The sequence below is a fragment of the Dendrobates tinctorius genome, unplaced genomic scaffold, assembly GCF_039654945.1.
Source record: "Dendrobates tinctorius isolate UK_male_01 unplaced genomic scaffold, ASM3965494v1 ptg000005l, whole genome shotgun sequence".
Taxonomy (NCBI): domain Eukaryota; kingdom Metazoa; phylum Chordata; class Amphibia; order Anura; family Dendrobatidae; genus Dendrobates; species Dendrobates tinctorius.
The window spans coordinates 35,876,553-35,900,080 of NW_027361673.1; the positions used below are offsets into that span (position 1 = coordinate 35,876,553).

The 23,528-nt window shown below is 47.1% G+C and overlaps 1 protein-coding gene across 4 annotated transcripts in view; it reads left to right on the forward strand.

Annotated features, from left to right (window-relative positions):
- DNAJC13 (DnaJ heat shock protein family (Hsp40) member C13) overlaps positions 1 to 23,528 on the forward strand; it is a 288,549-nt gene that overhangs the window by 87,909 nt on the left and 177,112 nt on the right. For all 4 annotated transcript variants that reach the window (XR_012231076.1, XM_073569478.1, XM_073569468.1 and 1 more), the window contains 5 exons: positions 1,353 to 1,444; positions 1,551 to 1,717; positions 2,062 to 2,141; positions 14,113 to 14,282; positions 23,110 to 23,209. Coding sequence is in view for 3 of the 4 variants with exons in the window: in XM_073569478.1 (XP_073425579.1) it covers positions 1,353 to 1,444; positions 1,551 to 1,717; positions 2,062 to 2,141; positions 14,113 to 14,282; positions 23,110 to 23,209 (609 nt within the window). In the remaining variant the exon portion in view is untranslated. The remainder of the gene's footprint in view (positions 1 to 1,352; positions 1,445 to 1,550; positions 1,718 to 2,061; positions 2,142 to 14,112; positions 14,283 to 23,109; positions 23,210 to 23,528) is intronic.

A 23,528-nucleotide genomic window follows, 5' to 3' on the forward strand; every position in this document is an offset into this window, starting at 1 on the left:
ATGGTAATATATATTGTTTTTACAACAGACGTAACTGAGCTGAGCAATGCCATGGTTCAGTCTTCTTGGCTCTGCTCTGGTTAAGCACTGGGCAGCCACAGTCCCATATACTGCATCTGAAGCAAATGTTAGTGCAGTTTTCACTTGGCTGCCAATTTGGAAACATACTGCAGTAAAATACACTTAGAGGGAATCTGTCACCACATTTTGCCTATCTAAACTATTAATATGGGCATACAGGTTATAGACTGCTGATATGAGGCATACAGGTAGGACTTTTATCAGATTCCTTGTTGAGAAATCCTCTTTTATTGCTTTATATAAATTTGTTCTTCCAGGTTATGGGGAGGACGCTGCCAGGAAGATCATGTCGCCTGCTCTTTCATTTTCCCGTTTTTCTCCTCCCACATCACCACTGTGTCTGTGTAACGTCAAGTGAGTGGCTGGAAATCCCACGCCTGTGCATTCTGCTTTCTTTCACTCCTTCTCAGTGGGTGTCGCCTTTCTATGGGCATTGGCCTCACTTTTGTTCGGCACTGGCTCCAGAGAGTCGCTGTAACTTCTGCTCCCAGTGTTCTACAGTGTACAGGAAAGGGGCAAATGACATGCTTGCTATGCAGGACTGGAAGCAAGTCGGGAGTGCACCTTTTCTGCTCAGCAGTCGATAACCTGTATGCCCATATTAAAAGGTCAGATTGCTCAAATGTGGTGACAGCTTCCCTTTAATGTATGTTTCCCATAGAAAATAGAATGTAAGAAATTGTATATTTTTCATTTACTATTCGCTTTCAATTTATTACTATAAATCATTTCAGTTTTCCACACTGAAGGGATTTCTAAATTTGCTCGCTGCTCATTGTCTAGGTTACTGGCCCCCACTGCAGTCTAGCACTGGTGGGTAAACGTGCATTGCTTACATGCTTTTTTCAGAGCTTGCAAGCGCTGTTCTGGAATTTTCCAAATTACTAGTGTTCTAGTTAACGCCTGATCTGGCCAGTTTCAGTACGGCGTCATTGGAGTGCTCATAGTTTGGGCTATCTGATCTGTGCAAAACCTTTTGGCCAAGCTGTTCATCCAACAGGAGTGCACAGCCCTCAGAAAAGTGAGAGGCTGTGAGTAGTACTCTGCTGAAAAGCAAAAACACATTTTATCTAGAAAATTGCCTGTTTGCACAGCTGATCTCTCAGGGTTATGTAATGGCCAATCCATGACATTTGGCTTTTTTTTCATTTGTTCCATTTATCTCTAATTTGAGGAGCCCCTTGTTCACGACATTAATTGGAATCTCTGGTTGGACTAGTCAAAACTAAAGGAAATCTTACTTAAATTATTTCTTATTTTCCCCCCACTAGATTTTTGCACTTGTGTATGACCCAGACAACCCCCAGCTCTTTACTATTGAGTTTATCAAAGGTCAAATTCGAAAATACTCCTCAACGGAAAGGTACCCTCCATTTACTTCTATGTTCGTGTATTTTCAGTAAAGTCTTCTTTATGAGGTTACTAATACTTGAAAAGTTGAGAATTTCATTGAGTAACTTATTTGGCAGAGATTCCTTGCTGGCGAGCCTTTTAGATGGGGTCAGAGCTTCCGGCAATAGGGATGTCTGTGTGAAAATGACTCCGACGCAGAGAGGCCAACGCTGGGGTCTCTTGAGCGTTCCTGTGGATGAAGAAGTGGAAAGTCTTCACTTGAGGTTTCTTAATACTCCTCCAAGTAAGTAGACATATAATCTTTCAAATAATATAGTATATTTTTAATTTCTCTGTTTCGGTGTATTCATCTTCAGATTTTACAGTACAAGATATGTCCAATATTAATAGATCTCTTAGACCTGATGAGACTGGTATACTTTCTTTGAAAATCCATGTCCTCATGGATTCCACATCGCACTATGATGAAGGTCAAGGTTCACGTTGCAAGACAAATGTGCTTCTGTTTTTGCAGCTTGCATGTTGCAGCTACTTGCTGGTGCAATGCGGCTTTCATTAGGGTGTGATCGCATAGTGCTGTCTTTTGCCACATGGTACAAATGTTTTTCTTTTTTCTCTCTTGTACAGATGGAGTGTTTGCTGATGCAGTCTTTAGGTTCAATTCTAACATTTCTTACAGTGGCGTTCTGCATGCCGTAACACAAGATGTAAGTATATTTAGTATTTTATAATATGAAAGAGTTTGATGTTCTCTGTTTTTTGTAAAGTTATGATAAGTGAATACACCATGGTTAGCCAACTCTGCTGCGTTACAGTTCTATGATGATAATTGTATGTACTTTATATTCTTCATGGAAAATTTTGATTTTATTCACATGAGCGGCCTTTAACTTATATACAGTGCTACTTTCACACACATACAGTACAGATTCATGTCGGGCATTCTAACACTATATTTGCAGCACTTTGTGATATATGGTCACCATTCAAAAATCTGTAGCCAGTAATTGGCCTGACATAAGCTTCTCCTACTGAATAGGACACAAGCCTGACACTTGCCTGCAGTCCATGTGGCCACACACAGATGTGTTGACATAACTTCCGTTGCTCCCCTCCTGATGTGAATGGCGCTGGACAAATCCTTTAAGCCGGTCGGCACGATATTGATAGTCTGATGCCTAATGAGGAAATATCAATGACTAGTTGTAATGATAGGCCGTCAGTCACAGAAAACCCACTTTAATTGATTATTCAGCTTTTTGTCTAAGTCGACGAAATGTTTGTGGTACACGAACAATAAGAAATGTTCTGTGTTTGCTATGATGTAATATTGTGTCAATTAAAGATAAGCGGATTGATCCGCAGAAGATCGACTTTTGAGTTGAATTTTCTCAAAATCAGAGGTCCCCGCGAATTCGAACAGTTTAGATTTGATTTGTGATTATCATAAAAAAAAAAAAGTCACACAATGCTAACAAAGCATGCTAATGTTCGGTGCAGCCGCAAGTGCTGCCCCATAATGTCCTGCAGCTAATCAGGTGGGCTATCCCAGGCAGTATAAAAGATGTTCACCGGCAAAGGCGTTCCATTTTAGTCTTTTACAGCTTAGAGATGGGTCAGAGAGAGCAGCTCACTACACATAGTGGTCGAAAAAGGTCTAGTCTGATTATGTTGTGCAACTGCAGTGCTGAAAATGTTACAAGCCCAAAGATTCAAGTGATAGAGTGGTGTTGGTCCGCAGTCAGTGTAACTGTGAATTGGTTGATCTGTGATATACTGCACCTTAACCACAGCTGTTTTTTAAACTCTTCACACACTGCAAACAAGGAGGACAGTTTAATACCCATCTGCCTTAATTTTTCTACTATTCAAAAATTTTTGAAACGAAGGTCCCAATTTACGATTGCCTTTTCCCTTGTTTTTTGCTTTTTTGTTTGCATCTATTTTGTTGTTCAGTTTGGGCCTTTTCTGCTTTGTAGGCAAAGTTCAGCAATTACAGATGTTTTCGGACGATTCCTCAATTACAACTCTTTAAAAAGTCGCAAAGTTTGGTGCAACTTCACTCCAGTTCCCCCTGGTGTATTTTAGAGTATGCCAGGCATTTCGCACAAATTTGCAAACGAAGTTCAGGAGAGGTTAAAAGACCATTTTTGACTTTGCACCAAATTCATGAATCATATGCACCATTTTCATGAATTTGGTGCTCAAAAGGCAACTAGTACCTCAAGGCAAAAAAGGAAAGTGACTTAAAAACACAAATGATGAATCAGTGCTTAAAGCTTGTGTGTCACAGAATGTGTGCTTCTTGAATTGTGAGATGGGCAAGCAATATACTGTATTTTGCGAATTATAAGACGCACCCCAAATTTTGGGGAAAAATAGGAAAGACCTTTTTTTTTTTTTAATAAAATGGTGGTGCTTATAATCCATGCGTTGCTGCAGAGTGGAGCATTGCTGCAGGCTGGAATAAGGCCCCCTCATCCCAGCTTGTGGCCTTCAACAATGCTGCACTCTAGCCTCCTCCAGCAGTGACCCTGGGACCCTGCTCCACCGCGGCTGGTAAGGTACAGTATATTCGCATTATAAGACGCACCCCCATTTTCCCCCAAAATTTTTTTGGGAAAAAAGTCTTATAATCCGAAAAATACAGTATATGTTTTAAGACACAAAAAATCGCCACTTTCATCAAGAAAGTTAATAACTGTCTATTTAGCAGTGTGCATGTTAAAACAATGTATTTTACTCTGTCGCCTCATTGGGGGACACAGAACCGTGGGTGTATGCTGCTGTCCACTAGGAGGCGACACTATGCATAATCTGAAAAAGATTAACTTTGGCTCCTCCTCTGCAGTATACACCCCTGGACGGCGTCAGCCTTCTCCGGTTTTTTGCTTAGTGTCGCAAGGAGGCACACCTAAGATTTTTTACTCCGTTTTTTCCTTGATTATTTTCAACGGATTACAGATGAAGAAAAGCGGGTCCCCAGCGAGACTCCCGGCATGGCTCCCTCCTCGGTCCCCTATTAAGGGGTACCCGGTTGAGGTCGAGACGGCTATTCCCCATGTCGCTCCTTACCCAGTCCCTCGGGTACTGGCTCGAAGTCGAGACCCCCCCTCCTTCCCCAGTTCCCTTGGCTCTGGGTTGAGGTTGAGGATAGGATGAAGCCCCCTGACGGTGACAGCAGCACCCTCCCTAATCCCACTCTGGGGGCATTAGGTTGAGACACCGCAGGTAGGGCCTGTATCAGGCACCATTCGGCCACTTACAAGTCCAGGGACCCCAGCCCAGCTGCAGGCTCCTGTTGGGACCGGGGGAGGTGCAGGCAGGCATGGCACTTGTCAGAGACAGGGCTCCCTGCGCCCCTGTCTCTGTGGCAGCACCAGCTGCATAGCGCCTCAATGGGACCCCCCACAGGGCCCAGTTCGCGCTCATAACCCCACCGCTAGCCTACCGTTTAATCCGGGGGGGACTGGTTTGAATCCGACCCCCCCCCCCGGACAACCGCGCCGTCCTGGAGCCCTTCTGGGCATGAGGTATCAAATTTAGGCCGCGGCTTCGGCCTAGCCGAAGTCGCCGCCCTATTCCCGCCCCCTGGCCCGCCCCCCGATGACGAAAATGACACTCTGCGGTGTCATAGAAGGGGCGGATCGAGGCAGGAAGGGCGCGCTTTTACATAGCTCAGCGCGCCCTTTTCAGCTCTCCGCCCCCTTCCCCCTCCACCTCAGAATCCCGGTGGCCATCTTGCTGCAGCAGGAAACATAGCTGACAGCCATACAGCAGTCTCCGGGGGGCACAGGACTGTGATTTGTCGGCGCTGGACTTAGGGGCACACTGGTGGGGTAAGATCACAGCTGGGTTCTCTTTACTCAGCTGTGCATTCATATTACCTTTAAGTTCTCCTCTTTGCATAGACACCCCTGTAGGACCCCTGCTAGCCAGCCTCTGTGCATGATGCCGGGCTCAAGGAAGAAAACCAGGCAAGACTGCTCTTATACATTCTGCACAGCCTGCAAGACCACCCTCCCCAGGGGCAGCACGTACCCACACTGCCAGGACTGTGTCCAAAACACTGGGTCAGAACCAACGCTTATGCATCTTCTTCCATACCGGAATGGGCTACTCAGATGTTGCAGTCTATGACACAGTCCATACATAGCCTGACCTCTACACTACTGCAGGCTTTGCAGGGTTATGTCTCGGCTATGAACGTTACCCAGCAAAGGGACAGCCCGTCTCAGGGACATGCCACTTCCGACAGTCTCAGACGTAAGCGGACCCACAGGTCGCATTCATCTGCGTCCTCACATAGCACTCGGTCGTCCCCCTCCAGGGAGACACACAGCGGCTCCAGGTCACCTAGTCCGTCCCCTGACAGACAGACAATGCGGATCTCCGCAACGATTCCCGACCACAGACTCGGAAGGCATATGTGACTCTAACTCCGACAACGAAACAGAGAATTATCTGGTCTCTTGTCCCCCTAGCAATACAGCGCTAGTTGAGGATATAATCTCCTCCACCCGTCGGGTGCTGCACATTTCTGATCCAACCCCGGAAGCCCCAGAACACAAGATTTGCTTTGAGAGTGTTCTGAAACCATCTAAGGTCTTCCCTAATCACCCGGAATTTCAGAAAATACTTACTAAACATTTTTCGCAGCCTATCGCAAATACTTGGAAGCAAGGTACCTCTTCCCACAGAAGGACACTGAGTGGACAGATCCACCCGAAGTGGACCCCCCAGTCTCTAGGCTAGCAGCACAGACTCTTCTTTCACTGCCAGACAGCTCAACCCTCAAGGACGCAGCAGACACGCAGGTAGAACGCATGGCTCGTTCAATCCTCGAACCGGCAGGGGCCTATATGGCTCCCGCGTTTGCTTCAGTCTGGGCGGCCAAGGCCATTCTGGCTTGGGCTCAAAAATTGCAAGAGGGCCTCCAAGCTTCAAATCCTCAGCTGTCGGACCAGGCCATTCAAATTGCAGTAGTAGCAGATTACATGATCCATGCAGCTCTGGATTCTGCAAGAGGCGTAGCGGGAATAGCATCAAACGCCATCACGAGCCGGCGTAGTCTGGCTGAGGGAATGGATAGCGGATGCGGCCTCAAAAAAGTCCCTCACAAATCTCCCGTACTTCAGTGGTCGTCTTTTCGGTGAAAAATTGGATACAATGATATCCAACGCCACCGGGGGTTAGAGTACTTCTCTCCCTCAACTAAAACCAAAACGCACGTTTAAAAGACGTAACCAATCCCATTTCCGATCATTTCGGAATTTTTCAGGCTGGTCCGTCTCGCGCCCAGCACAAAACACGTATCCGCTCCCCCCGCAGAGACAACACACGGGCGGCACAGAGGCCGGACAGGACCTGGCGGTCAAAAACAGGCCAGGCAAAGTCCAAGGATAAAAAAAAAAAAACCCTCAGACTTTTTTCTCATCATGACTCACGACCTCCGGAAGACACCCCACTCGTAGGCGGACGACTGCTACTGTTTCAGCAGGTCTAGCTGACTATTACAGAAGACAGGTGGGTCAAGGAAATAGTGTCTTCCGGATACAAGATCGAGTTTACTTCCAGCCCACCAAACCGGTTCTTCCTCTCCGTTCCTCCAAAACCGCCACACAAGGCTCGAGCCTTCCATCAAGCGGTCTCCTCTCTCCTTTAAGCAGGAGTCATAGTACCGGTTCCCACAGACGAGCGCTTCTACCCAATCCGTTCGTAGTTCCCAAGAAAGGAGGCAGTGTCCGACCCATACTAGACCTAAAACAACTCAACAATTATGTTTGAGTTCGTCACTTTCGCATGGAGTCCCTCCGCGCAATCATTGTGTCCATGGAGAAAGGAGAATATCTCGCCTCCATAGACATACAAGACGCATACCTGCATATACCAATTGCTCCCGCCCATCAAAGATTTCTCAGATTCGCAATCCACCAGGACCACAACCAGTTCATGGCCCTCCCGTTCGGACTGGCCACAGCTCCCAGAACATTTACCAAGGTCATGGCAGCCACCATGGACGTTCTACATTCCAAAGGCATAGTAGTCGTTCCATATCTGGACGACCTTCTCATCAAGACCCCCACCTTCAAGGACTGTGTGGTCAACGTCTCAATCACAATAGACACTCTGAGACGCCTGGGATGGTTAGTCAATTTACAAAAGTCATCGACTACCCCGAGTCAGTCTCTGACCTTCCTGGGGATGCTATTCCACACCTCCAGGAGTCTGGTGCTCCTCCCCAGGGACAAGACACTGGCTCTCTGTCTAGGAGTTCGCATACTCCTCCGCAATTCCCCCCGATCTCTCCGGTTTACCATGAGAGTGCTCGGCAGGATGGCAGCGGCAATGGAGGCGGTACCATTTGCCAGTTTCACCTCAGGCCTCTTCAACTTGCCGTTCTCCATCGACAGGGAGTTCCGGTTAACATTGAAAACCAGGAGGTTCCTGCACTGGTGGCTGAAGCCAACCTCGCTTCCAAGGGGAAAATCCTCAGGTCAATGGTAGGTTTTGACCACCGACGCAACCTGACGGGTTGGGGCGCGGTGCACCGGCATCACAGGAGGCAAGGCAATGGAAGCGACCATGCCCATCAACATCCTGGAGATTAAGGCCTTCTTCCTGGCATTGAGAGTTTTTCTTCACTTGCTGGTAGACTCTCATATCAGAGTACAGTCGGACAATGCCACGGCGGTGGCATACGTGAACCATCAAGGCGGGACCCGCAGCATCCAGGCGATGAAAGAAGTGACACATATCCTCCAATGGGCGGAGGACGCGAGGTCGGTACTCTCTGCGGTCCACATTCCGGGTGTCGACAACTGGGAAGCAGACTACCTCAGCAGACAAGAAATGGACTCGGAGGAGTGGTCTCTCCATCCCGAAATCTTTCATCAGATCTGTCATCGCTGGAGGACCCCAGACGTGGACCTAATGGCATCCCATCTCAATGCCAAGGTCCCTAATTTCATGGCCAGGACGCGCGATCCAAGGTCGCTCGGTGCAGATGCTCTGGTTCAGGACTGGACCCAGTTCCAGCTTCTGTACATCTTTCCACCCCTCCCCCTGATCTCCAGAGTCCTGAGGAAAATCAAGCAACAAGGAGTCCCAACCATCCTGATCGCGCCAGACTGGCCCAGGCGTACATGGTACACTGACGTCGTACAACTCACAGCAGACGCCCCCTGGCGTCTCCACATCCGTCCCGACCTTCTGTCACAAGGCCCGTTCTACCATCAGAACTCAGGGGCTCTCAATTTGACGGCGTGGCCATTGAGACCTGGGTTCTAACCCAGGCAGGTTTTTTCACCGGACGTTATTAAAACCATGATCAGGGCACGGAAGCCAGCTTCCTCCAAGATTTACTACTGTACCTGGAGAGCTTTCTTTACCTGGAGCGAATCGCGTGGACAGATTCCACTCCCCTACTCTCTCCCAAAAGTTCTTGGTTTCCTTCAATCTGGCCTAGACGCCAGGCTATCCCTCGGCTCGCTTAAGAGCCAGGTGTCAGTGCTCTTTCAGAGGCGCATTGCTAGCAAGCCGCAAGTGAGGACTTTCTCCAAGGGGTTTCCCGATTGGTTCCCCCCTACAAACATCCATTGGAGACGTGGGACCTCAACCTGGTCCTGACAGCACTGCAGGCACCTCCTTTCGAACCCCTTAAGGAGGTCTCACTCTGCCTTCTATCACAGAAAGTTAACTTTTTGGTGGCAATCACCTCGCTAAGCACGGTGTCCGAACTTCAGCACTTTCCTGCAGACGACCCTTCCTGGCTTTCCACCAGGACAAGGTGGTTCTCCGTACAGTCCCATCCTTCCTTCCGAAGGTTGTGTCCAGCTTCCACCTCAATGAGGAAATCTCACTGCCATCCCTTAGCCCGGTTCATAGAGTGGAGAAGGCTCTGCATACCCTTGACCTTGTCAGGGCATCGCGTATATAAGTATCTAGGACTGCTCCCTTCCGGAATTCTGATTCACTTTTCCTTCTTCCGGAAGGCGTGCGCAAAGGTCTACCGGCTTCCAAAGCCACCCTTGCCAGGTGGATTAAGTCCACCATACAAGAGGCTTACCGCCTTAACAATTCTCCTCTTCCGGCCGGTATCATGGCACACTCTACGCGGGCGGTAGGAGCTTCCTGGGCCATTCGGCACCAAGCCTCGGCATAACAAGTGTGTAGGGCGGCCACTTGGACTAGCCTGCACACGTTTACAGAACACTACAGAGTGCATACCCAGTCCTCAGCGGATGCGGGCCTGGGTAGACGGGTTCTGCAGGCGGCAATACCCCAAGTATAGGGGCCTGTCAGCACAATATTCGTCCATTGCTTTCCACCCAGGGACTGCTTTCGGACGTCCCACGGTTCTGTGTCCCCCAATGAGGCGACAGAGTAAAGGAGATTTTTGTGTACTCACCGTAAAATCTTTCTCTTAGCCTCTAATTGGGGGACACAGCTCCCAACCTGTTGTCCTTACGGGCCGTTGTTAGTTGAGTTCTCATATTGTTCTTTGAGCTCGTACATAATGGCCTTATTACAGGCATGGTTGTTATTTGAGTTCCTCCTAATGCTTTTGCACAAAACTGGAGAAGGCTGATGCCATTGTCTCTTCCTTTCTGCACTGGGTGCCTTTACCTTCCTGATAGGTGGGAGCCCTATAAATGGATATCTATGGCACATACGGTAATTTCAATATGCAGTAAATGTCTCAGAAGGTAATAATACTAGTAATATTGCGGCCCATGGGGTTGTTTTGAGCTGACAATGTGACCCTCTGTCTTAAAGTATTTGCACCCCTGGACTGATGTGTGCATTATTTTCAGACTTTCTTTTTATAACAAATATAATTACTGTTATCTACGTGAAGAATAGTGATGTTACTAGATGTGCTGTCATTTTAAGCATGAAGTAGAACAGTTATGTGATGCAGAGTGTGAATGTCAGCCAGCTGGTACTATAAAAATAAATGTTGCATGCAAATCGTGCTGTGGATAAAGAGACGTAAAAGCCTCCATCAAGCTATGAAGAAATCTTCTGATGCATAATAAATGAATTGTATAGCTGCATTATTTATAGGTAGTATTTATCAGCTGTGCCCATTCTGAGAATGATTGGGAACTTTACCATTATGTTCTAAACAGACGTTTACAAAGTTTAAATATTCTTTATGGTAAAATGGATTAATCGTATTCTTAAAGGGGGCTATCTAAGATCAAAAGAAAGGGCTTGCTTTTCCTGGGAGGAAGAGCACCTCAAGTGAATGGGTCTGACCTGCAATACCTGGAGCAGCCCACGTACAAGAGTGGCACTATTTGCATGGCAAAGTTATATTTTGTTTGAGGGGAAAAAAAAAAACGCCTAGAAAGTCCTTTTTTTTTTTTTTTTTTTTTTTTTTTTTTGCATACTGAAATGTGTGTATCATTGTAGCATAAAGGCATTTGCAAAACATGCAGCAATATTTGTATAGGGCCTTATTCAGACATGCATAAAAACATGGACTGTTTATCAGTGATTTTGATCTGATTTTCATGAGCCGTTTGGTCAGCGTCAATTTTTATCATCAGGGTGTCATCAGTGATTTTTCATGTATTGAATAATAATGGCAAGGCTTCTATTTATTGCAATGTTAATAATGGACAGCGTACCATCCATGCTCATAGATTGTAAGCTTGAAAGCACGGCTATCACACCTCTAGCCATGTGATAAATTATATTTTACTCTGTAATGTCTTTTATCCTCTGAATTCTAAAGTGCTGCAGAATATGTTGGGGCTTTTGAAATAAAAATTATTATCCATACTATCCATGTGCTGTCCGTTACAAACCCATAGACTTGTATGGCTAATTTTGATACGTAACTTCGATCAAAATCGAATCCCCCTCAGTCTGCAAAAACAAAACCGTGGACATGTGATTAGCTCCATAGACTTCAATGGGTATATATGTGTTCTATCTGTGAAAAATCCCGGATAAAATATGAACGTGATTCAGACATTTGAATTAGGCCTGAATTAGAGAAGTCAGCTTTTCAGTGAAAAAAAAAAAAATGGGGACAAAAGTCACCAATGCTTTCGGTGAAAATTTTGTATTTGCAGAAATGGCAATATATTGTAATCATATATATTTTAATGTGCATCATGCTGCTATCTGCCTTAGGTCGGGGTCAGACTTGCGAGAAACTCGCACCTTAATACTCGGGACCGGAGTGTGCTGCTGCCTGCATTTCTATGCAGCTGAGCGCTCCAGTCCCCAGTGTCTGCTGCAGTGCCGGGAATTAAGTTAGACTCGTGCGAGTTTCTTGCATGTGTGACCCCGGCCTAAAGCCCCCGTCACACACAGCGATCTCGCTAGTTGAGTCACAAGTTTTGTGACGCAACAGCGATCTCACCAGCGAGATCGCTGTGTGCGACACTTATCAGCAACCGGCCCCCCTGCCGGTTATCGCTGATCGTGCTCGAATAGCCTGGACCTTTTTTTGATCGTTGGTCTCCCGCTGGCCAGCACGCATGCTGCGAGTGGCAGGTGAGAGACCAGCGAGCTGGTAACCAAGGTAAACATTGGGTTTCTAAGCGCCGCGCGGCACTTAGAAACCCGATGTTTACCTTGGTTACCAGTTCCCTGCACCAGCGCGCTGGTATCTTAACGTACACTGCGGGTAACTAAGCAACGTGCGTCGCTTGTTACCCGCGTGTCCGCTGTCCTGATCGCTGCTGAGATCTGCCTGTTTGGCAGCTCACCAGCAATCATGTAGCGACACACCAGCGATCCTGACAAGTTCATATCGCTATCGGGATCGCTGGTGAGTCGCTATGTGTGACGGGGCCCTAATCCTCATCTTCAAGTTTTTGTACCAGTGACTTTTGATAGATCTATGTTGTCCTTATATAAAATTTTCTCCTAAACCCATAATTATTACACCCCTCTAATGAAAGGGAGATACTTTTAAACAAGGGTACTGTATATACAATTTTGTGATAGTGTTTGCCCCCTTCCTGATTTCCTATTCTTTTGCATGTTTGTCACACTTTTGGTCTACTTCACTTTGTCAGACAGGTCCTATGTAAGTGGATTGCTGTTTGAGAACAGTTGTGGCAGGTATCCGGCCCGCGTGTGGCTAGATAATTGGAACTTTGCTTCCCAAAGATGTGATAAATTAGCTGTGGTTTATGTTTTAAGGGGGGACAGTGGGGGGAAATCATTTTTCACACAGGGCTCTGTAGGTTTTGGATTTCTTTTTCCCTTAATAATAAAGACCTTCTTTTAAAACCTGCATTTTGTGTCTACTTGTGTTATCTTTGTCTAATATTTAAATTTGTTTGGTGATCTGAAACATTTAAGAGGGTCAAGTGTAAAAAGAATAGAGACTCGGGACAGGGCAAACACTTTTTAACACAACTATACAATTATAAGTTATGGGTCAAGACAGGGTTTTAATGTTCCGTAGTCTGTAGTATTCCTCCTAATTTTCATTTCAGCAGGATGCCAATCACAACATACAGAACTTCAAAATGTAAGCTTTATGCAAAGACCGTTTAGCAGTATCCGATAGTTTTCATATGTATTTTTATATGAAACACCTCTTTATTTAGGCTAAGTGCACACGTACCGGAACTCTCGCGGAAATTACCGCGAGAATTCCGGAATTTCATTCCGCGGGAAAATCGCATTTTAAATTCCCGCGATTTTCCTGCCGAAAAACTAGCATTTTGCAAGCGTATTTAGCTTGCAAAATGCTAGCGTTTTCCAAGCGATCTGTAGCATCGCTTGGAGAACTGATTGACAGGTTGGTCACACTCGTCAAACATAGTGTTTGACAAGTGTGACCAACTTTTTACTACTGAGGCCGCCTATGCAGCATCAGTAGTAAAAGATAGAATGTAAAAAAAAAAAAAAGTGTTATTCTTACCTTCCGACGTTCCGCGCATCCGTTCCCAGTAATCCTTTGCGAAAATGCCCGCGATGACGTCCGTTCTCGCGGGATCGCGATGTCTCGCGGTGATTTGTGATGACGTCGCGCGAATGACCGCGAGACTTCGCGATCTCGCGAGAACGGACGCCATCGCGGGCATTTTCGCAAAGGATTACTGGGACCGGGAGCGTGGAGAGAGGCGGGAATGCTGCACGGGACGCCGGAAGGTAAGAATAACAATATTTTTTATTTTAAATTCTATTTTTTACAAGGATATGGTACCCACAGCCCGGAGGACAGTCTCCTCTCCTCCGGACCGTGGGTACCATCCGCAAATGTTCTGCTTACTTTCCGCATGGTGTGCACAGCCACATGCGGGAAGTAAGCGGAACAATGGATTCCTATGGGTGCGGGATCGCCGCGATTCCGCAAAATTAATGAGCATGCTGCGGTTTTTACCGCAAAGCGATTCCGCCGCGGTAAAAACCGCAGCATTAGCACAGCATTGCGGAATCCTATAGGAATGCATGGGATGCTTATTTTTCGTGTTTTCGCGGCAAAATCGCGCGCTTAAAACCGCCGCGGAAACGCGAAAAAAACGCCACGCGTGAACTCGGCCTTAAAGTGTCCTATAGCAGGTGCTTGGAATAAAATAGTGCATAGTATACACCATTGTACTTTCATTTTCTTTTTTGTTCTTCCCAGGTAACATACCGTAATAAGAAAAAATGCTAATTTATATTTACCAACTATATTTTTGTTATATTCTTGTACAGGGTCTGTTCTCTGAAAATAAGGAGAAGTTAATTAATAATGCCATAACATCTTTGCTCTCCCAAGAAGGAGACCAGACCGCATCTAATGCAGAGCTGGAAAGCCAATTCCAGGCAGTCAGACGATTAGTGGCTTCAAAAGCCGGATTTCTGGCCTTTACTCAGCTACCAAAGTAAGTGGAGGACCACAGTAGTAATCTGGCTCGAAACCTATATGTATAATTTGGAATTTTTTTTTTTTTTTTACCAGTCATCTCTTTACCAATTTTGAGGTTTAGCACAAAAATTCAGCTTGGTTTGAGTTGGTATACATGCAGCACATAAATGCATATGTCACATTGTCCATAAATCATACAAAACCTACAAGAGACAAAATGAGCAACAACCCTTCTGTAACTAAAGAAGTACGGTAACAAAAAAATGCATTTAAATAATACAGATTTCTTAATACTGTTTTTGATCAAAAATAGCATAAAAGCCGTCCCACCGTCGACAAGGTGACTGATCAATATTGAGATTTAGTGCTTGCAGAGTTGCAGGAAAAGTGGACTCATGATTGTATCACATAATATGGGTATTATTAGAATATTTAAAGAGTTTCTCAGAGAATGTGATAAAAATGTCTACCATTACATTTCAAGTTGCAGTCTGTCCTAGTTACCTCTTGGGACGAGTTGCCGACTGAAGAAACACTGCTTGAGACATGTGTCTCAACTGTCAGAGGACCAGCATTATCAGGAAACATACCTGATCTGCTCACTCAGCTGGGAAGCAGGGCTATGAAAAAAGAAAGGAAAAAAATATTCTCAGCTGCCTGAGCACAACATGCTTTTTACTCCTCTAGCGCTTCAGTCCTGCTCTGTGCTCAGTAAGTCTCTGTGCCATACAGTAAAGCTGTCACACTGACTGAACTTGTTTACAGAGCATGATGAAACTGAAGAAGAAAACGTGCTCATTCAGCCGAGGAAAATATTTTTCTTTATCGCCTTATTGGGGGACACAGATTACCATGGGTGTATGCTGCTGCTGCTAGGAGGCTGACACTATGCAAAAAACAAGAGAATTGACTCCTCCCCGGCAGTATACACCCACCGACAGATACCAAGTACCTCAGTTTGTGCTTGGTGTCTGTAGGAGGCGGACCGGGATCTCCCCAGATCCGCATCTAACCATTTTCTTTTAGGTTTTGTGTGTGTGTATTAATCTTTTCCCATTTATTTTCCAGATTCTACACCGGGAAACAGGGGGTCAATGTTCACCCTGCTTTCCCATATCATGCGGCTGAGCGAGCAGTGTGGTGTCGCCCACATCGCAACTCTCAGTATCGCAGGCAGGACTTTTTCCATATCACCATTCGGTGCTATGGGCGGACGACAGGTGGCCGGTCCTTGCCAAAACAACTCCTCATCCCTATCCCAGGACAGGGCTGAGAGGAAGACGGTGGTCGCCATCGCTCCCAACAAAAGGACGCCGTCTTCTACGTGACACGGGTAAGAGGACCTCTCCCAGCGGCCTGTTCCCTACTCATGCCCCTGTGGCCCTCCTCTTCAGGGACGTCAGGTAAGATCCTGAACGATCCCTTAGCCCCGAATGTCTCAGGAAGCAAGAGTGGAGATGAGTCTGCATTTGAATCTCCCGCCCCTACTAGCCGCGCGTCTCTCATATCAGCCGCGCTCCCTGTTAATACAGAGGCACATAACACCGGGGGTCTGCCTGGGCTCAGGGGGCTCTTTATTATTTAGCAGGGTAGCGCAGGCTCACCTTAATTAGCGGCGCCGCGGGTGTCAGTGTAAAAGCTCGGGCGGGGAGAGAGACTGCTCTCACTTTCACTTTCTCTTTCAGCCGCGCTTTCTCTTTCCCCGCTCTGAGCGCGCTCCCTGTTACACTGGGCGCGCTTTCTTCTCTGAGTGCGCGTTTTTCTCGCGCCCTCTCCACCCTATCACAGCTTGTCTTTCTTTTTAGGTGATGTCACTCTCTCTTTTACCGCGCCCCCCCTCTGCTATTGCCAATCTCCTCCGTGCGCCAAATCCCGCCCTCCGGACTCACAACCAGTTCTCTCCTGCAATTTTCTCTGCTTCCTGCGCTGCTTGGGGGACACGTAAGGGTCCGGCTGCTCGTCAGATTCTCGGTAGGCTCGGCGCTTAATGGCAAATTGGCCCCCCTCTGCAGTTCTTTTCTGTGTAATGCAGCCATAAGGCGTATCTTTTCCTGCAACAGCTCTGTCTTTCAAGCCCACCGTTTCCCATTACGCCTGTGCACGCGGTAACAAGAAGTGGGCTTCAGGTCAGTCATCTGTCCGTCCTGCAGCCCTTCAGTTATGTCGGCCTCTCAGGAGCACATGATTCCCGGGATGAGGGTACTTCCCACCTTCCAGAGTGGGCCGTTGCAATGTCGCAGTCGGTCCCCGATCTGACTAAAGTCTCTGAGTCCCTGGTCCAGGTCTTAGAACGTTTGCCTCAGTTATCTACAGCCACCTGTGCACCGACCACCTCTCAGGGTGGGTCGTCCGCACCTGACCGCGACCTTCAGAGGGACAGGCCGAGTAGGATTTCTAGGAAGCGTGTTCTGTCTGGCTCGTCTTCCAGTTCGCTAGGCCCGTCGGCTTCTCCCAGGTGTCCTTCTCCATCTTCAGAGGACGACCCTAGGTCTGACGACGATCCCCAATCGGGATCTAGTTCAGAGGCAGATAACATATCTAAAACGCGGAATATGGTCGATAGTCCTCTTTCTGCCATCTTCCAAACTTTGGAAATTACGCAGGACAAGCCTTCTCAGGAATGTTCTATTCCATTTAAACGAGCGTAGCCTCCATCCCGAACCTTTCCGAACCGCAAGGAGTTCGATACTACTCTAACCAAACATTGGGAGCACCCTGAACAACGCTTTTCAGGCCGCAGGTACTTAGATGTCCTGTATCCCTTTGATGTGGATCTGCTCACAAAATGGACCAAAGCCCCCGAAGTGGTTCCTTCCGTCTCTCGTATAGCTTCTAAGACGGCTCTATCCCTGAGCTTCTCTCTGTCCTATTTTCACTTCCGCCTGGGTGGCAAAAGTCATTTCAGCTTGGGCAAAAATTCTTCGCAGAGGCATCTTAGCGGCAGCTCCCCAGGACGAGCTGGCAGATCTAGCAGCTCAAATTAATCATGCCGGTAAATACCTCTTAACCGCCTCCTTGGATGCGGCTGGGTGCGTAGCAAGGGCTAACAGCAACATAGTAGCCGTACGCCGAGTCCTTTGGCTAAAGTCATGGAATGCAGATACCACCTTTAAAAAGTTGCTTACCAATCTGCCTTTCCATGGTTCTCGGCTCTTTGGAGCCAAGCTAGATCAAATAATTTCGGATGCCACTGGTGGTAAGAGCACTTCTCTCCCTCAGTCTAGGCCAAAAAGGGTTTCCGGCCGTTTAGGCCCTTTTTGTGCCTTCTCGTCCACAGAAAAATCTACACAGCAAGATCGGCCTTCCGGCTCTACGGAGCGAGAGCAGAAGAAGAAAAAGAAAAAAAGGGTCACCCCACCTGGAAGTTTTTCCAGGGTGGGAGGCAGACTTTCCTTTTTCGCGGACGCTTGGCTGTCTGTTGTCGACGATGCTTGGGTCAGGGAAATCATCGCATCCGGATGCAAGATCGATTTTGCTTCCCAGCCCCATCTCCTCCCTTCTTTCCGCCGGAGTGATTGTTTCCGTTCCCTCAGACGAACGGTTTTCAGGGTTCTACTCAAATCTTTTTGTAGTCCCCAAAAAAGACGGGACCCTTCGACCAATCCTGGACCTCAAGTTGCTCTCTCGCCATGTGAAGATTCTCCACTTCAAAATGGAGTCTCAGGAAAATCTCTATCAATTCACGGCTTTTCCCTTCGGCCTAGCCTCTGCTCCCCGTGTTTTCACGAAGGTGATGGCGACGGTCACGGCCATCCTTCGATCCAGGGGGATTCTTATCATCCCTTATCTGGGCGATCTCTTGATCAAAGGCTTGTCCCTTCAAGACTGTCTCCTGAGTCTTCACATAACCCTGGATACCCTCGGCCATCTCGGATGGTTAGTCAACAAGGAAAAGTCCATTCTCAGACCCACTCAGCGTCTGACCTTCCTAGGCATGGAACTCGACACGAATCTGCCCCGGGTGTTTCTTCCGAGGGAAAAAATTTGCGCCTCTGTCCAAAGAAACTCAAGCCCTCATACGGCTGAAGCCCATTCCCCTTCGGCTCGGCATGAAAGTTCTGGGGAAGATGGTGGCTTCCAGGGAGGCAGTGCCTTTTGCACAGTTTCATCTTCGCCCCCTTCAGCTGTCCCTCCTCTCAGCTTGGGACAAGACGACGTTGTCCTTAGACCGCCCCATTCTCCTCCTTCTCAGAGTGAGGCATTTCCTGACTTGGTGGGCAATGCCTACGTCAGTCCTCCAGGGGAGGTCCTTCCTCCCGCTCCAGTGGCAAGTCATTGCCATCGATGCCACCCTTCTAAGTTGGGGAGCGGTTTTCCATCAGAGAACGGCCCAAGGACGCTGGAATCCACAGGAAGCCCTGCTCCCTATTAATCGTCTCGAAATCAGAGCAATCTTCCTGGCCCTTCTTCGCTGGCTACCTCTTCTCGTCGGCAAGCCGGTCCGCATTCAGTCGGACAACGCCATGGCTGTGGCGTACATAAACCATCAGGGCGGCACGCGCAGCAACCAAGGATGTCAGCAGTGGCCAAGATACTGCGCTGGGCAGAACGGTACGTTCCAACAACCTCCGCTGTGCACATTCCAGGGGTGGAAAACTGGGCAGCCGATTTTCTGAGTCGTCAAGGACTAGCGTCAGGCGAATGGTATCTTCAGTCCACGGTCTTCGATCAGATATGCCAGCGCTGGGGTTATCCGGATGTCGACCTCATGGCATCTCGGATGAACCACAAGTTTCCGCGTTTCGTAGCCAGGTCTAGGGACCCTCTAGCCGTCGCTTGCGGTGAATTCCGTGGTCCCAGCTCCAACTTCCTTATCTGTTTCCACCTCTTGCCTTGATCCCAAGAGTGGTCAAGAAGATAAAATCGGAAGGGGTGCCAGTGATTCTTGTGGCTCCAGACTGGCCAAGGAGGCCTTGGTATGCGGAACTGGTGAACATGCTCGCGGACGTCCCCTGGAGGCTTCCAGACCGTCCTGATCTTCTCTCGCAAGGCCCCCCCTTTACCACGAGAATTCTCGTTCTCTGAATTTAACGGCAGGGCCATCGAGGCTGCAATCTTAAGAGATTCAGGTTTTTCAAACCAGGTGATTCAGACGATGATCAAAGCCAGGAAACCAGCCTCTTCCTTTATCTACCTTAGGCATTGGAAGGCTTTTTTTTCCGTTGGTGCGACGATAAAAGTCTTTCCAATGTCCTTTTCCATTCCGTCCATACTGGGTTTTTCTCCAGTCTGGCTTAGATTCGAGTCTATCTCACAGTACTCTCAAGGGCCAGGTTTCTGCTTTGTCTATCCTTTTTCAAAGGGAGCTCGCTTCCTTACCGCAGCTTAAGACATTCCTCCAAGGAGTCGCTCATGTGGCTCCTCCTCATCATTCACGATAGAACCGTGGGATCTCAATCTCGTTCTTAGCGTTCTCCAAAAAGCACTGTTTGAGCCCATCCAGGACATTCCTTTGTCTTTTCTGTCATGTTAGGTAACCTTTCTAATTGCCATAACATCCATCAGAAGAGTTTCTGAATTAGCGGCCCTGTCATGTCGTTCTCTTTATCTGGTCCTCCATCAGGATAAAGTCGTCCTCAGGCCCGTTCCTTCTTTTCTCCCAAAAGTGGTATCCTCCTTCCACATCAACGAGGATATAGTCTTCCATCATTTTGTCCTGCTCCTTATCACCCTTTTGAGAAGTCTCTCCACAAACTGGACGTTGTTAGAGCCTTGCGTGTTTATCTCGCTAGGACTGCTTCTTTTCGTCAATCCGATTCATTGCTGGTCATCTCTGAAGGTCACCGGTAAGGGCTTCCGGCATCCAAATCCACGATCGCTCGCTGGATTCGTTCTACTAGGATTCGTTCTACTATTCTGGAAGCATACCGTCTTCAGGAAAAACGGCCGCCTTCGGGAGTGAGGGCTCACTCCACCCGGGCGGTGGCAGCTTCGTGCGCCGTTCGACACCAGGCTTCTGCTCTGCAAATTTGCAGGGCCGCGACCTGGTCGTCTTTGCATACGTTTGCGAGGTCCTACAGGGTTCATGCCCAGGCCTCGTCTGATGCAGTCGTTTGGTAGGAAGGTCCTGCAGGCGGCGGTGGCGCATCGGCCGACCTAAGCCCTTCCTGTTCTTTCGTTCCTTATTGCTGTTCCCGCCCTTGGGACTGCTTTGGAACGTCCCATGGTAATCTGTGTCCCCCAATAAGGCGATAAAGAAAGATGGATTTTTGGTTCTTACCGTAAAATCTCTTTCTTGGAGCCTTCATTGGGGGACACAGCACCCTCCCTGTTTAAATTGTATCGTGTTGGGTCCTTGAGTCCCTTGTTCGGTTGGTACATACCATATGTTTATTGTTCCGTGGCTTCTCCTACTGCTTTCTCACCAACTGAGGTACTTGGTATCTGTCGGTGGGTGTATACTGCCGGGGAGGAGTCAATTCTCTTGTTTTTTGCATAGTGTCAGCCTCCTAGCAGCAGCAGCATACACCCATGGTAAACTGTGTCTCCCAATGAAGGCTCCAAGAAAGAGATTTTACGGTAAGAACCAAAAATCCATCTTTTTTCTTCTGTCACAGCCTTGCTTCACTCCCAAGTAGGCAGATTGGGTCACAATGCTGGTCCTCTGACATTGACACATTTTAAACAGTGTATTTTTATGCTCCATTCCATCCTGACATTTGACTAAGACAGATTGCAGCTTGAAGTGTGATGCAAGCAATTTTTTTTTTTATCCCATTCTCCGAGAAACCCTTTGAAGTGAATTGCATCCAAAATCTCAGTTTTGACTGAGATTCATATCCATGTTTAAGAAGTCTTGAATGGCTTCGATATTGACTTTACACATATGATAAACTTCCCCACTTAGGCTATGTGCACACATAGTTTTAGGTGCTGTGGATTTGGAAAAATCCGCAGGTAAATTCTCAGGTCAAAAGACCTGCGGATTAGCCTGATGTTTAACACCTCTACAATGGAGAAGATGTGAAACAGCTGCGGATTCCGCACAAAGAATTGACATGCTGCAGATTTGAACCCGCAGCAAATCTGCGTGGAAAAATCCGCAGCATGTGCACAGCGTTTTTCAGTTTACCATTGAAAACAATGGTACTGTACAACGCACCTAAATCTGCTGCGGACCCGCAGAGCCTGAAAAGCTGCGGATCTGCAGCAGAATCCGCAACGTGTGCACATGGCCTTAGGTCGCTTTCACACTTTAGTCTTTTGACGTCAGTCGAAATCCGCCCTTTTTTGAAAAAAACGGATTCTTTTTTTACAGAATCCGTTTTTTTTCTCAGACTTGCATTAGCGACGGATGGTTGTCCGTTGCATCTGTTGTTTGATGGATCCGTCGGAATTTCAGCGTCCGCCTTCTGGAGTAGACGGACTTTGTAACGTTTTCTAACGTTTTTTGTCTGCGTTGAAAAGACGGATTGCGACGGATCCGTCGCAGTCAGCCGTTGGATTGAATGGAAGCCTATGTTCGGCAGATCCGTTGCAATCTGTCAAATGACGGAATCCGACGATGGATTCTCCTTCTTTAAACTGAGCATGCCCGGAAGAATTTCCATTCATTTAATTTAACCCCAAAAGCTGTTCAGGCACAGAGAATCTCTCTCTGCACTGCAGCGAAATAACCTTTTTATTGTGGTGCCATAACAAATCCGTATCCCTGCTCAATTTACACTGCAGGTTTTCTCCACTTTCTCATAATGCTGGCACTGTAATCCACTGCTTATTCACCTCTTAAAAATGGACCTGTGTTCTCCCTACAAATTGTCTGTTTAAACAATACACTTGTAACAAATCTGTCATCTGATGACAAATGTCAGTATGTATAAACACTTCTCCCAACAAATGTAAAAAGAAACCTAAATTCTGGTCCAATCCATGGCCCCAGCTTTTAGTTTTCATAGTGCAACTAAGAAGTACTGTAGGTTAGATGATCGGCCTGCATGACCTAAATGTGTGATGTCTCCTCGTCTTTATTGATTTATAAATAGAGTCTGGAAAAGTAACGTAACTGGAGTAAATGAAATCCATTATACGTTCTGTCTCAAATGTAATATTGTAATAATCTTATTGCAGGGCTGCTGTGATCGGCACGTCCTACAGAGAGCCTCTTTAATACAGACTGATGTTCCATTTTCCGAGTGCATAGGAAAATACTGCTGATAATGTGTAGTATCCATTGTGATTCCATGCAGTGTTATGGTTTGGCAGAAATCTGATAACAGAAGACTGCGACACAGGTTCTTAGGCTGTCAGGTTCATGTATAAATGGAGACCTATCATACTAATTATGCTGCCTGTACCATAGACAGTATGAAACTTATGCTCGATGTACTTGAGTGGACTGCGACCACTGATCGGCCACATACTAGCTAATTGGCAGTCGGATAATGGCTTGTTTAGAGAGAACCGCCACACTTCCTTGTGTACAGAACAATCGTCAATGCCATCATTTTTGTGCTCATAGACTGTAATATTCATCAAGGCTGGCGTATAGATCTTTTGTATAGTACATTTTCATGATTTTTTTTGAGCGCTTGGCCACGCCCACTTCTTGCTAAACCCCACCTTCTTTTCACAACGTTGGCAGAGCTCGCCTGGACTCAAATTTAAAATAAAAAAGTCAATGTTTCTAGCAGCTTTATAGCAGAAACCTGGAGAACACTGCTTGATGATCAGGGACAGATGTGTTATTGAAATATCAGTTTCACCGTATACACTTCATCTACATTAACTATGCCTGTGCCTGTTTCATGCTCCTGTGATTCGGTGGCATGAATCTTTTGACAGGTTCCCTTTTAAACGTTTACACTTCCCGCATTGGTGATTGCTTGTTTCTGTGGATTTTGTAGGTTTCGGGAACGTCTGGGAGTAAAAGTAGTGAAGGCTCTAAAGAGGAACAATGATGGTGTGACCCATGCTGCTATTGACATGCTATGTGCGCTGATGTGTGTAAGTATGTAACTATGCTCCCTTACGGGAAACTAGCTCCTGCCTTCTGATGCCTATGTCTTGATTTTCCTATCGCGGACAATGGTTAAAATGCCTGAATGTGCTGTATATTTGTGCTTGTGGACTTTTGACAGTGACTGTGTTTGATGTGTATATCTGATGTTTTTTATTGATTTTAGTCAAACTTGTAAGGCCATGTGGCCATGATCCGGAACTAGCAGTGCTTTAGACGCAGCGTATATTCGCTGTGTCCAAAGCACTGCCATCTATTGAACACAGGTAAATTCGCATGTGTTTGAGGCAAAACCTAAACAGGTTT